Source organism: Lepisosteus platostomus, chromosome 5, assembly GCF_059453375.1.
Source record: "Lepisosteus platostomus isolate fLepPlt1 chromosome 5, fLepPlt1.hap1, whole genome shotgun sequence".
Taxonomy (NCBI): Eukaryota; Metazoa; Chordata; class Actinopteri; order Semionotiformes; family Lepisosteidae; genus Lepisosteus; species Lepisosteus platostomus.
In genome coordinates, this window is record NC_142615.1 from 65,463,102 (window position 1) to 65,478,238 (window position 15,137).

Genomic DNA, 15,137 nt, shown 5'->3' on the forward strand with positions numbered 1-15,137 from the left:
GTATGGCCCTGACATCCCACCCCCGCTACTCTCTGCATAAATCAGTGTCAAGTAATAGGTTTATTCCATGCTGAAAAAAAGAAGAAAGAGAACACAACGTTTCGGCCGTGGAGCCTTCTTCAGGTGTGAGAGAGACAGGGCAGTAGGCAAAGGTAAAGTAGCGGGAGAACAAAGGCTGGGAGAGAGGAGGAGTGAGAGGCGGGAGCAGGGGACAGAAAGAGAGGCCAATCAAGAGGTTTGAAGTCAGATTGGGTGCAGAGAGGTGTGAAATGAAACTTTCAATGAATGGAGAAAATTTAAAAGAACAGTAGTCTGTCGTTAAGGGAACGGAGAATGTGTGATCCTAGCTGGAGAATAATTTTAGTTTCGGTGGTCTTTCTGATGTATGAGTTTCTGAAAACTGTCTTTGAGAACACATACAGAGAGATTAGAGTGGTTGTGGCCGTCAGAGGTGAAATGAGAAACAATGGGCTTGGAGAGATCTTTAATCTTCACAGCCCTGACGTGTTCTCTGAAGCGGTCTTCGAGTCTCCTTCCTGTTTCTCCAATGTAGATGGCTGGGCATTTACTGCAAGAGATACAGTAAATAAGGTTGCTGGAGGTACAAGATGCTGTCTGGGTGATCCGGAAATTGTCCTGAGGGGCCTTGAATGAGTGTGGTCGTGGCTGTGTACTTGCAGGTGATACAGCTAGCTCTGTTGCAAGGGAAAGTGCCTGGTGTGGATGGTTGTTGAGGGCAGTCAAGGGAGCTGTGAACAAGGAGGTTACACAGATTAGGTGGTCGGCGATATGAGATGATAGGGCGGTCAGAAAAGAGGGCCCCAATGGAGGGATCATCCTGTACGATGGAAAAGTTCTGGTTAATGGTCCTGGGGATAGGAAGTGTGTTAGGGTGGTAAGGAAGCACCAAAGGAATGCAGTTTTTACGGCGGGAGTTCCTGATCGGGTTGATGGTCCGGGGGGTGTTTTTGGCTCGGGCAAGGGCCTTGTCAATCACACTGCTGGGGTATCCTCTGTTGATGAAAAATGAGTACATTTCGAGGGCTTGGTTCTCGAAGTCGATGTCGTCGCTGCATAATCGTCGTAACCTAAGGAATTGTGAAAAAGGAAGAGAGTTTTTAGTGTGGTTGGGGTAAAATTAGCTGTACAGGAGGTAGCTGTGTGAATCCGTGGGTTTGTAATAAACTGAAGTGGACAGTCGGGGGTAGTTGATAGACAAGTGGATGTCTAGAAATGGAAGAGTGGTGGAAGATATGTTAACCGTATATTTGAGGGACGGGTGGAAGTTGGTGAAATGGTGCAGGAAGAACTCAAGCTGATCGTTGGAGCATGTGGCGGCACCGACGCAGTCATCAATATATCGCTTGTAGAGGTCAGGGACATAGCCAGTGTAGGAAGCGAAGAAGCGTTCTTCTACCCAGCTGACAAAAATGTTGGCATAGCTGGGTCCCATTCTGGTGCCCATGGCAACTCCACTGACCTGTTGGTAAAAAAGATTATTGAAAGAGAATGCGTTCAGTGTGAGGACCAATTCTGCACGGCGTACCAGGGTGTGGGTGGGTGGATCAAGCACTGTGCGTTTGTCCAGCGTGTGCTTGAGGGCTGTAAGGCCGTCATTATGGGGAATGACGGTGTACAGAGATGTGATGTCCATGGTAAAAATGTAGCATTCGGTACCCTGAAATTGGAAATCATTAAAAAGTTGGAGCGCGTGGTTGGTGTCTTTGATGTATGAGGGAAGATCAACCAGCGGTCTCATGAGGCTGTCGAGAAAGGCTGAGATGTAAGTAGTTGGACAGTTACATGCTGATACGATGGGCCGTCCAGGGGTGTCCGGTTTGTGGATTTTGGGGAGGAGGTAAAATTGAGATACCTGTGGATGTTCCATGATGAGCTGGTTCGCCTCCTGGGGGAGCTCGTTACCGCTGATAAGAAGGGAAATGGTGGATACCACTTCCTTTTGGTAGTCAGTGGTAGGGTCCTGTTGGAGAGGGAGGTAGGCAGAAGTGTCAGTTAGTGTCAGTTAGTTGTTTAGGCTTCAAAGACATACAGATCCTTATGCCACACCACAACAGCACCTCCTTTGTCCGCTGGTTTGATGACGATATCATCCCTGTTGCGGAGAGACTGGAGCGCCTGATTTTCTCCTTGGGTGAGGTTAGACCTATGTTTACTGGGTATAGAGAGTGCCTTGGGAGCTTGATTAGTGCATTGGTTGATGAAATAATCAACTGGTGGAAAACGGCCAGAGGAGGGAGTCCAACAGCTCTGTTTGGGATTAATGTTGTTAATGACATCAATAACCGGGTTGTTATCAGCTGCCTGTGAAGAGGAATTGTCGGCAAAATGTGCTCTGAGACGGATCCTGCGGTAAAAGCGGTTAAGGTCGACATTGGTCTGGGGGATGTCCAGCTTCCTTGGAACTGGTACAAAACTGAGCCCTTTGCTGAGGAGGGATCGCTCATCCTAATGTAATCGCTCATATAATCGCTCATCCTAACATGTAAATCTTTATACATGTTATTATACACATAAAGTAAACTGCATGACTAGAACCAATTCTGTTCTAATCAACCATAAGTAAGAGTAATTATAGTCAACATTTAGTTGACTAGACTAAATCAAAAGTGGGTGACTACAAAGTAACTAATAGACATTTTAGGAACAAGTACAGGTTTGTTCCATGCTGAAAAGAGAAGAAAACGCAAAGTGTCAGCTGAGGAACCTTTAACAGATGTCACATGCTGACGCAGTTACCTACTTCAACTAATAGACATTTCAATTGACTTGACTAAGACTATGATTAAATCAAAAACTAAAGTGGTGACTAAAGCGGTGTATTTTTAAGTCACCTGACTGGATAAAACCATTTCCACACTGACTGCAGCTGGAAGGTCCCTCTCTGGTGTGATTAGGTGCAGTGGCTCTGTAGCTAAGGATGTATATCTGTGGGTGGAAAGTTGCTGGTTCAAATCCCACAGCTGGCAGAGAAATCCTATGCTGGTGGGCCCCTGAGCAAGGCCCTTAACCACAACTACACCAGAGATGCTGACCCCTAGCTTCTCTTCCTATCTGTGGGCCTCATAGTGAGAGTGTTGTGAGAAGACAAAATCCTAATGTGAGAAAGTGATCTTATCTTATGCGCTGGTGGTGTCTTAAGGTGATTCAGTCACTAAAACTCTTCCCACGCTGACTGCAACAATTTATTTTCAAAGTTTATTTATCAAATGCACAACAACAGAGCATGCAGCAGTAGTTGCTGGCAATTAAATGTCTTTTCTGCAAGCTCACAAAAATCACAAGAATCACAGAAATCACAAAAACACAAAAATCACAAAATTGAGATTATGAAAATAAGGTTACATAATAACAGATGTAATAGAAATTTAATAAAACTCAATATGAGTAGAGCTGCTATGTGTCCATGGTGTATGCAATATATACAAGTAGTGCAGTTATGCTGAATACAGTGAAAACTGTGTGTCCATGTAGCCATTACAGGTGATTTGCTAAAGGAGCTGGAGGTTGGCTATTTAGCAGTCTGATTGCCTGGAGGTAGAAGCTGTTCCGTAGTCTGTTGGACTTGGACCGAATACTTTGGTACCGTTAACCGGATGGTAGGAGGGAAAATAGTTTGTGACTGCGATGACTGCGGTCCTTGAGAACGGACCTGGCCTTCTTCAGACATCTAGCTGAGTAGATATCCTGGATGTTTTGTAGCTCACAGCCGGTGATGAGCTGTGCTGACTTCACCACCCTCTGCAGTACTTTGCGATCCCGGGCGGAGCAGTTCCCATACCAGGCAGTGATGCAACCAGTCAGGATGCTCTCAATAGTGCACCTGTAGACGTTGGCCTGGATATGTGATGGCATGCCAAACCTCTTTAGCCTACGGAGAAAGAATAGGCGCTGCCATGCTGTTTTGACCATGGTTTTAGTGTGGTGGGTCCAGGTTAAGTCCTCTGAGATGTTAACTCCCAGGATCTTGAAACTGCTGACCCTCTCCACTGCAGTTCCACTGATGTAGATAGGTGTGTGATCTCCTCCCTAGTGTTTTCTATTGCCTCTCTCCTGTGTGAATGCGCTGATGGGCTCTTAAGTTACTTGAAAGACTAAAACATTTCCCACACTGACTGCAGCTGAACGGTCTCTCTCCTGTGTGAACAAGCTGGTGCCTTTTTAAGTCATGTGATTGACTAAAACTCTTCCCACACTGACTGCAGCTGAACAGTCTCTCTCCAGTGTGAGTGTGATTGTGGGCTAATAAGGCACTTGAGACTCTAAAACTCTTCCCACACTGACTGCAACTGAATGGTCTCTCTCCTGTGTGAATACGCTGGTGTCTTTTTAAGTAGTGTGACTGACTAAAACGCTTCCCACACTGACAGCAGCTGAATAATTTATCTCCTGTGTGAATGCCCTGGTGGACTATTAAGGTTCTTGACTGACTAAAACTCTTCCCACACTGACTGCAGCTGAATGGTCTCTCTCCTGTGTGAATGCGCTGGTGGACTATTAAGGCACTTGAGTCTCTAAAACTCTTCTCACACTGATTGCAGCTGAATGGTCTCTCTCCTGTGTGAATACCCTGGTGTCTTTTTAAGTTGTGTGACTGACTAAAACTCTTCCCACACTGACGGCAAGTGAAAGATTTCTCTCCTGAGCGAAGGTTTTTTGAAATTCTAGACTGACAAAAAGGCTGCTCATCCCTGTGTTGTAATGGCAGTTTGTCCACTCCATCTGAGCAAGGCTTTGAGTGATTCTTCCTCATTGTCTGATCATGCTGGGGTTTCTTATTCTGCAAATCCTTCATGGAATGATTTTGCTCTCTGTTCTGAAACTGAGATTTGTTTTCTCCATCGTGTCCTTCAGTGTGCAGCTCAGCAGTCTGAATCACCTGGGGCTCCTTCTTCAGCTCTGCGGGGTCAATCAACTGGGGCTCCATGTCCTTATCTGTAAGATTAAACTCACTCAGTTCTTCTTTGAGCTCTTGTACAGAGACACAGTAAAGTTCATTACAACCTTGTGACATATTGTTCGTGTCCTGATTATTAATCTTCTCTGTAAAAGCATCACATACTAAGAGCCCAGGTGTCCCACTCTCAGGCTCCGTCTTCATCAAGGGCACAGAGTCCAGATCCTCCACACTCTGTCTGCTCTCTGTGTGCTGCTCACTGAGTGTCTCTTTCCCTTCTGCAGCAGTGATCTCTGTCTCCTGCATCAGACGGGAGCTCCACTCCTCCTCCTCACTGTGCTGCTGTTCAAGAGGAGCCCTTTCCCCAGCATCAGGGAGAACACTGGCCTCTGAGCCTGAAAACACAGGACAAGAAGACAAGACCTTTATTATAATAATAATAATAATAATAATAATAATAATAATAAACTTTATTATACAGATGCAGCCATTTAAAATGCACGGTACCGACGGGCACTCATGGTGCATTAGTCGATAGTGAAAAGATTTAATCATTTAATCTCTTTACTGTGCACATTTTAATCCGCTTAGTATTGAATATTTATAGGAAATTTTACCGCTAAAGGGAAATTTTAGTAGCTGAGCATAAAAAGAAGAGGAGCAGAAGAAGGTATATAGATAGAAGGTCATAAATGATATTAATTTAGGAACATACAGTAGGCTAGTCAAACGTTCTGAGGTCAAATTCTTCCAGGACGACGGCATCGAATATTTTTGGCGCGCCCTCTCTTTAAAGCCCTTGCCAAATATGAAGACAGTACGTACAGTTATAATTCAAACTGAATTAAAAACTACACATCCAAGTTACCATGGTGGTGCATGTGATCATTGCGTTTAACCAATGAAACAGGGTGAAAAATCAGTCACATGAATTTGGGGCTGAGTTTCGAAAGCTTAATCTATCAGCAACAAAGCGAAATCTATACGATAGGCTACCTCAAACTGTCAGTTACATGACTGTGTACATCGCTTAAGCCACTCCTATTTGGCATTTTAGTTATGGAGGCAGGAAGACGCACCCCCTCTCCCCCTCCCTCTGGGTGCCTGACTTGTCGCCATCTTTAACCGTTCCGTTTCCGAATCACAGTAGGTACACGTACAAAAATTAGGTCATCCCAGATACAATACATATAGATTTTTGTGGTAAGAGGGAGCAAAACATCAGTATTTACCGCTAGTAATTAGTGTGAGATTTATAGTTGAAATCTGAGCCTAAATATAAAGTTAAAATCTCGACAAAGCAATGTAGGAAATACGCACACAGAAATACACAGAGAAAATAAATTCTTTCTGACATCTAAAATCAGTTTCGATCAAGGTCTCCAAAACGAACAAGAAAACATTTTCAGAGAGCAATTACGCTGTGTTTATTTAGAATAAGTGATTTATGAGCAATCTAATTTCTTATTCGTTTAAAACAGTGAAATGTCAGCTGCAAAAGATCGCACCAGAGACAGCACTATCTCTGCCACTCACAGATGTTCAGGAAAGGGTGAATCAAGTCATGTCAAGTACAATATTTCGATGATCAATAATAACAGTTGAAGGACAAGAAACAAAAGATAGTGAAAACTGAAGCTTTTTAAGGCTAAAACTAAAATTCGTCCTACAAATTAAGGCAAATATAAATTCAGGACGTTAAAGTGCTAGAGGTGTAAAAAATACAAAAATGCACAAGAGCAAAAAGTTTTAGAAATGGAGCAGGTGTTACTTTGAAATAAGCAAACAGAAAAAAGCCATGACTATACATAGTGCAGAAGAGGGATGCAGGAACACTTGCTTAGATATACAAAAAAATCACAAAAAGTGTATATTACAAAAGAACATGCAAACATGTTCATGAACATGTACGTCCATTTCCCTTTGGGATCAATAAAGTCTTATCCATCTCTACACATGAAACAGAGTGAGGAATCAGAAACTTAGCACGCATAAAAAACAGCAATTCTGTCAGTGAGATCCAAATGAATTAATAGCAAACATGGTTTCATGGAGGGCTTCACAGATAGTTGGGCATTCAGGTAGATTGCCAGGCGAAAGGATCTGTAAATATATTTTGTTAAAGCAAGTCAGTTTTTCGCAACACATAAAATACATTTTTCCAAGAAAGTTTAGCCTGTGTCACTAATGAAACCACTAGATAAAGACAAATATAGAAATCTAAAGATTTTTTTATTCAATGTTGGTAGCAGGATGAACTGTCAGGTTGAGCTAAGTGTATATTTTGTCGCATAGTTGCTGCAAGATATTAACAGTGAAAAAAGGTATTTAAAAATGAGTCATTTCAAGAAGAAAAATTTCAGAATAATTGTAAATCTAACAGGATAGAGAAAGCACAGAAAATAAGCAGTTAGATTGATCAGATTAGTATGAAAAGTCATTTAGCAAAGAGCGAATGAGAAGAGTGACAAAGCAATAAAGCAATACAGTAGATGTAAAAACAGTTATAAGGACCACAGATTACAAAGTAAATACATAAAAGAAAGACAAGCAGTTAGAAGTGCTACCACAATTAGAAAATGAAGCAGATACAGACACTAATTCTTCTGAAAAAGGTTTTGAGGTTAGATTTAAATGCACTCAGGGTGACTGATATCACTGGGGATACAAATCCAGAGCTCTGGGGTGCAGCTAGAGAAGGTCCTGTCACCCACAGAATGTAGATGTTCTTGAGGACAGCTAGAAGACCAGAGTCAGACGGACAAAGGTGGGGAGTAGACAGATAATAAGCCAGATAGGTACTGAATGAGGATGAGGATTTTGAAGTTGACTCGAAACCTGATAGGAAGCCAGTGCAAGGACAGGCGTAATGCATCCCGATCAGGATTCTCGCTGTCAAATTCTGAACATATTAAAGATGCATATTAAAGTGTGGATTTAATTTCCCCAGTGAACAGGATGTGCATTTATTAATTCTAGAAAGAAATGGCTTTCTTGATTTCTCTAGTTCCTAGTTTCTCTAGTTCCCTTTAAAATAAACTATTATTCCACCATGCAGAGTATTACATGGCGAGTATTTACATATGATATTTGTGATTTAAAGAAATTAACACATGCAGCTTTTGAGGGGTTAAGTGTTGGCTGAGTTATTGCAGGATATAAGACTAGAGATGTTGGTAGGAAAAAGATAATTTGAGGAAAGTTGAGGAATACACTGATAACAAGAACACAACCTGATGGGGTTAGGCATACTTTTGATGAAGATGATGAAGTTAACAGACTGTATGTTTACATAGATACTGAAATGAGGATTGTATTTTAGATTTTGTGTAGTTGCTAGCATTGAACTGTGTGTTGGATGCACATGAATTGAAGGAATGGACAAACATAGCTGATGCGGATCCACAGAGCCAGCATCTTAAGATTTGTTGAAATAACTAACTAGGTATGGCTATTGATGTGCAAGAGAGGTGGAAAGGCTGTTTCCTTAAGCCAGCCCTATAAAATAATTTAGCCTCAGTGAGATGCTGCCATCTCACAGTGGGTTTCTAACACTGTGTATAGTTCCATCCACACAGTGCCTTTACTTCCATCCATTTTCTAATCTCTTTATCCAGTACAGAGGATTTGGAGCCTATCCCAGTAAGCAACGGACACAAGGCAGAATACACCCTGGACATAGCGCAAGTCCATCACAGGACAGACAGACACAAACACACATAACCAGGGCCAGTTTTCCCATAAGCCAATTAACCTACCAGTATGTTTTGGAGTGCGAGAGGGAATCATTAAAATAAATACAGCTTTTTAGTATAGATTACACTTTCCTAAAATGTATTTAAAAAATAAAAATGATTACAATCTAATCTTCCCACGTTTGATCCCAAAATCCCAAGAAAAATAAATCTAAACGGGGAGAAAGCTATGCTGATAGTTTATTAAGATACTTAAAAGACAAAGATAACAATTTATGTTGCATTTGTCTGATTGTATCAAAAAGACATTTAATAAAACTGATAATTCTGGTCCCAAAGTCTGATTGCCTGACACACATTCGAAGAAGTCCTATATTTTCTAATATACGCACATCCCGGAATTTTGACTTCACTGTGTGATGAAGAAATTTTAAAGACTACTTCTTAGCGTAGATAAAAAAAGCTTGGATTCTCATGTACAGTATCTGATACACATATCTTTTTCTGTTGTCTTTGTTGAAATCTTGAGGATCCTTGTGATATTTTGAGCTCTTGATATAAAAGTGTCGCAGTTTAAATCATTTTCGTTGTTAGAAATTATGAAACGCTCTGTTAAAAGCAAGGGAGTTTTTATGTCTGTTATAGTAAAAGAAAATGCCCGACGAACTAGGGATTTGGCAGTTTTTCAGTGCTTGTACAATCGATGGAAATGTTCAAATAAATGTGCTAAAGAAATAAACCAAAAAAGTCATTTATTCCTTTATCATATTGTCTAGCTAATGTCCCATTCTTGTTAGTTAGATCAACGAAATGCTGTGGTGTTACTTTTTGTCGATGAAAAATTAAAAGTATTTTCATTTAAAATGATGGTTACAAATAATGTGGACCAGCGTAATACTTTGAGTTTACAGCTTATCCAAGGTCATTCATTAATACTATTAGTGATATCTTCGGTAAAGGCTTTGATGCATAAAATATTTCTGCATAATTAAAATATTTATGATAAAGGTTGTGTTGTGTACTTTTGCCCAACTGAACAATCTTGCATTCAAAAAATATACTAACTTTTTAATGACTGATGATTAACATGCTGTAATACACAGTTTAAATTTAAAAGCTCAAATGCTGTACATGAGAGTTAACCTTTAATAGCTCCTCCTGGCAGTTTTACAAGGTGATTCCGGATACTTTCCGATATGACGTCATATGACACGTTACACTGCATCATACCGTGTTTTGATGCGACACGCCCACCATGTTGTACCATGGTGTACCTCACGCGTTTTGAATGGCTGCATCTGTACATAAAACCTTCAAAGGTGGCTGTATAGTATGTGAAAGGAAGATGCTTTGACAATATGCTGCACATATGGGTCCAATGTCAGGTCTGAGTTAAATATCTTCGGGTTTTCAATTTAGACTGAAGCTCAAGTACAGAACTATCTACGGATAGGTCTAGAGCATTGGTTTTACAAAGTTTGTGGGTGGTGCCAATAAGCATGACTCTAGTCTTGTCACAGTTAAGATGAAGGAAATTCTGAGTCACATAGGTTTTTTATGTCGGAGATGCAATTCGATAAAATAGAGAAAGCCACATCAGTGTCAGGTTTGGTATGGACGTCTAGGTGAAAATCATCAGCATAGAAATGACAGTTGAGGCCATGTGACCTTAAAAGCTGACCAAGTGGACACATGTAAATGCTGAAAAGTAAAGGGTCAAGTATTGAGCCCTGAGTTTTAACACGAGCTTCGAGTAGTGCTCAAAAGGAAGTAATATCCACACAAAAAGTACTAGCTTAAAATTTAAATTTCAGATAGCAAAGACGTTATTTAGCAGTGAAGAGATAAGGGAGAGACCTGGGAAGTGAGATGATAATATCATTTTTTTGTTTTTGTATTTTTTTGTATTTTGCAAACTATGCAGTCTAGTGTCTTGAAGTTAGCTTTGTGCCCAAATATTTAAAGATGCTGCCTGTTCTTGGTCAGTAAGGTAAAGGGCATGTATTTGGTAAGCTGGCTGTACGCCCAGAACGTGAAAAGAACTAACTGTTGTCTAGTCTGCAACTTAGATATAATTAATCGGCATGTGTTGCTGTCTTATCATTTGTTTAGAATGCGTCATAGTAACTTGTTTGTTTAAAGGTATAAAAGAACATCTTTAGCTACTTATTTTTAAGTCCGGTGGTTGGAAGCCAGACTTCCATATGCATATGAAATAAAGAGACTTCTGCTTCACTGACACCTGAACTTTGTCATTTGTATGACACAACAGTAGTAAGTAAATTAACTTTTCAAAACTCATTTTCAGAACTTGATATACATCACAGATACAAACACACTTCATCTCTGAACACATAACTTGAAAAAGGATTTAAAATACAGCAGACTCATATTTTACGTTACGTATTTTTACACAAATTCATGTATAGCCAGTCAGCTGTGAAAAAAAAATCAAATACTATAAATAAAGATGTGGGAATCCCCAAAAATTCAAGTCTTAACAGCACGCAGCTGAGCTGCTCTTTGGGAACTAGTCACTAGTTATCATGCAGCATGAACATCAATATAAGTACAAAGAGGGAAAAAAAGCAAGACTAGAAAAGTTAAATTGTATCACTGTTTTTATTGTAATTTACACTATATACATGGACATGCTAGTACAGTGACAGATGAGTTGTTTAAGATAAGATAAGATTACTTTATTAGCCCTATACAATTTCTTGCATTAGGAATTTATCTTTTCACATACACTAGCTTGTTCTCCATGAGACAAGCAGATAGGGAGAGAGGCTTGGGGTCAGAACGCAGGGTCAGCCATTGTATAGCACCTCTGGAGCAGTTAGGGTTAAGGGCCTTACTCAGGGGCCCAATGGAGTAGGATTCCTCTGCCAGCCGCAGGATTTGAACCTGCGACCTTCCAGCCACAGGCGCAGATCCTTAGCCACAGAGCCACTGCTCCGCCCCTCCACTCCATTTAAGGATGGTGTTCTGATTATATGCAATTTTGGATATACAGGCTTTGTCAGGACCGAAACTGCTGTATAAAATGCGAGTCTACTGGAATAATATCACAACAACATTACACATGTAGCGGCGAGGCTTAATAATAATGCAGAATTAAGTGTTTCTGAGCTTCCCAAATGAGGCCCCATTTCTCTGTTCATCTCTGTGGTGCAGCCACAGAGAAACCATTCATGCAAGATGTTTTCTTTTGATAAGGACAGCTCCCAAAGGGGGATGCACTTAGCTAAGCCTGGCTATCATGATCAATGGTCATCCATTGGTGCCTATCTGTCTAGGGAGTGCGAGTTGGACATCTGGATTGCATTCCTAAGTGTCAGGACTAAGTGACTCATATCTCACCTTGATCAACCAATCAGGGACTGGTAGGGCCGAGTAACCCACGTGGGACTCTGATGCCCATGGAACTTTCAGCCAATCAATGAGCTGAAGTTACTCCAGGTAAAAAAACAGGCAACACAGAGAGCCTGTGAGATTCAGATTCAGATTCAGAAAGATAGATTCAGTAAGATTCTGGAGAGGATTCTGTGGACTGTTCTAAAGGGAATTCAAAGGAGAATTCCAGGGCAGGACGGCCCAGGAGCAGAAGGCTCCCAAGGGCAGGACATCCTCGCAGCGCGCCTCCTGACCATCCTGAGACTCAGCCCGGACAACCAAGGAACGGCCAGTGTGTCCGAGTGCCAGAACTTTCCTTTGTTCTAAGAGTCTAGAGTGGAGGTTGCCAGAGAGTAACCAGCAGCAGGCCTCCTGAACAGGTCGGAACTGTGGAAAGCTGAATCACTATTCAGAACTAGCTCTTCATCAGGAACGAACCGGTCCTCTTCCTGACTTGCTGGGACTCACAGTCATCTTTTCTCCTGTGCACAAACTTAACTAGCAGGCCAGTGAGCATCAGCAGCACACCGTCGCAAGCCGCACAGCACAGCCTGGCACCGAGCCAGAGAGCGCGGATTGGACAGCAACAGCCTGCAACTGTTTCTTTGTGCCCGCAGGAGATCTGAATCCCCAGAGATTGGATGAGTATTCAACTTCAATGCATTACAGCTCGAGAATTCAATTGTTATCCAAACCAGTTGATATCAATTTAATTCCTAAGAGTTATGTACTTGTTTTGAGTATCTAATGTAGAAGTTGTAACCAAGTTCACTTTACGAAACGGTCTTAATGAATGATATACTGAACGTATGTCCTCTTGATATGTGTAACACTTTGTAACTGATTGAATATATACCTTTTGTATTCTGATAACCCTCTCGATAAGATCTGTTAGGTTTACATACATATTCTATGTATTAATAAATGTATCCTCGTGTATTAGTACCTGTGTGTGCGCGTTGTTTGAGTTATGTCGCATGGTTGGACTCTAAAGCCATCAAAAGAATCAACTTTGTGATTTACTGCTACAATTAATAATTGTCTCAGTAAATGCCCAAACCCTACAGAACTGGTGCCTTCAGAGAGCCACTACATTACATTTTGGCTATGGCAACGTTACATATTTGGCGTCCCTGAACCGGTTTTCACTATACACATAACGCTGCACACTACATTTAACACTGCACTGACACTGAGAGGTTAATAGAGACACACTGACTGGACACTAAAGTACACTAACATTGCACTGAGAGAAAGAGGGGTTAATACAGACACAATGACTGGACACTGTAGTACAATAACACAGCACTGAGAGAGAGGGGTTAATGCAGACTCACTGACCGACTGGACACTACAGTACATTAAGATTAAGACTGCATTGAGAAGAGGAGGACCGGAGGACTGAAATACTTAAACCGATTAAAATTATTGTTATATACACATTCATCAGTAAATATATAAAAAGCCAATACGACGTAAAATCAATATCTATACGTTTTCTTTCCTAATGACGTTGTATTTATTCACTGATTCAGTGAAACAATTGCTGAATCTGAACGAGGTGTTTATTACCGTAACCAGACAAAACAGTTTAGTTTCCAGTAAAAAATCCCGTTGCTACAACACACAAGTCTTTCCCACTTCACTCTGCATCTCTCCACTAAACTCTCACCAGTGAGGAAGTTAAAGACACTGTTTTTAAACTCGCACAGATCCCGACTAAATACAAGTCACCACACTGACCTGAAAGCTCTAGTTTCGTGTCCATTTCTTCTTTTATTCCTGCAGTCACTTCACAGGGAAGCGTGTATCCAACATGATCTGTCGGTCCCTGATATCCTTCTGCTCCCGACTCCTTCTCCCACAGCTTCAATCTCCACTTCAAGCTCTCGTTTTCCTTCTTCAGTTGCGCCATTTCACTCCCGACACTGTCCTCCACACACTGTGTGATTTTAAACACGGCCCGTCTCACCAGGATCTGGGAGATATTGCGGAGTTTGTCTTGAAACTCGTTCTCGGAGTCAGACATCCTGTTTCCAAAAACTTCTGACACTTCATACACGATCGATTTGAGCAAAACGTGCATGAAAGAGTCAAGCTGGGTTTGCAGATTTAACAAGCACTCCGCCATCCTTCTTCAGAATCGGTCAGAAACAAAGACTGACTTCCGAAGTTTAAACAGAACAACTTATTTTTTATTCTTCACAGATCCTGTTGTCAGGGCTGTGCTCTGTTCAAGCATAAACACAGTCGACAAGACGTTACGTATTCAGAACCTGAAGTTATTTTAAAGAAAAACATCAACTTTCGTTATCTAAAGAAAATTATTCAGTCACCCACACGTGGTTGAAGTACATGCAGGGTCGCGTAGTATAATGACGTCATTCGTTAGCGCGGCCGCAACTTCAAAACAATAGAGAAGCGGAGCTGAGAAAGAGGAGTTTCTTCAGCCGGATATAAACTCTGCACTTCCTAGCGCCACCTAGTCAAGAGGAGTGAATCACCTGCGACCTTCGCCGTTCGTAACGGAACAGATGGATTTTTTTGCCCTTCCACAACCATCTTCCCCAACGAAAACTTCTCAAGTGGATTTTTTCAATTGGATTTTTATCTCCCTATGCAGGTTTTTGGTTAAAGAAAAAAAAATGGTGTCGTTCTCTTGGCAACTGGCAGTATTTCTTCTGCACTTATAAGCAAGATTTCTATTTCATATTTCACAAATTGTTAGAAATTCTCGAAAAACAAGTGGTTCCAAGAAAGGAAATAAATACTTGCATTTAACAAAATCAAGCCATATGTGGTCGTCCTTAATGATACATTCTGTATGACAAGACAGGAAGAAAGACACCTCAGGACTTCGGACACAGGATCTCCTGTTTATTGAGAGAAGGTTTAACCATCTGTCAGTTTTCATGTCCAAGGAGCTCAATTTGCATTCCGTGTACAACAGCGTGTCTTCTACACCTGCCACTGAAGCACAGCACAGGCTCAGCATCTTGACATCTCCCAAACAGAGACACACAGAGACCTTTTGGTGGGATTGTGGCTCACAAGGGGAGAAGAGACAATTTCCAGAGCAGGATTTGTTACATTTGAGTATCGTGAACACAAATCAGTGCCCGCTTGTATTT

At 41.3% G+C, this 15,137-nt stretch overlaps 1 protein-coding gene across 1 annotated transcript; it reads right to left on the reverse strand.

The window, feature by feature from the left end:
* Positions 1 to 3,197: 3,197 nt before the first annotated feature.
* LOC148671430 (uncharacterized) lies at positions 3,198 to 14,374 on the reverse strand. The gene is made up of 2 exons (XM_088631770.1): positions 13,750 to 14,374; positions 3,198 to 5,310 (listed from the first exon to the last, which is right to left on the reverse strand). Exons 1-2 carry the CDS (start codon positions 14,135 to 14,137, stop codon positions 4,058 to 4,060), a joined length of 1,641 nt encoding a protein of 546 aa, XP_088487896.1. The 5' UTR covers positions 14,138 to 14,374; the 3' UTR covers positions 3,198 to 4,057.
* Between the last annotated feature and the right edge of the window lie 763 nt (positions 14,375 to 15,137).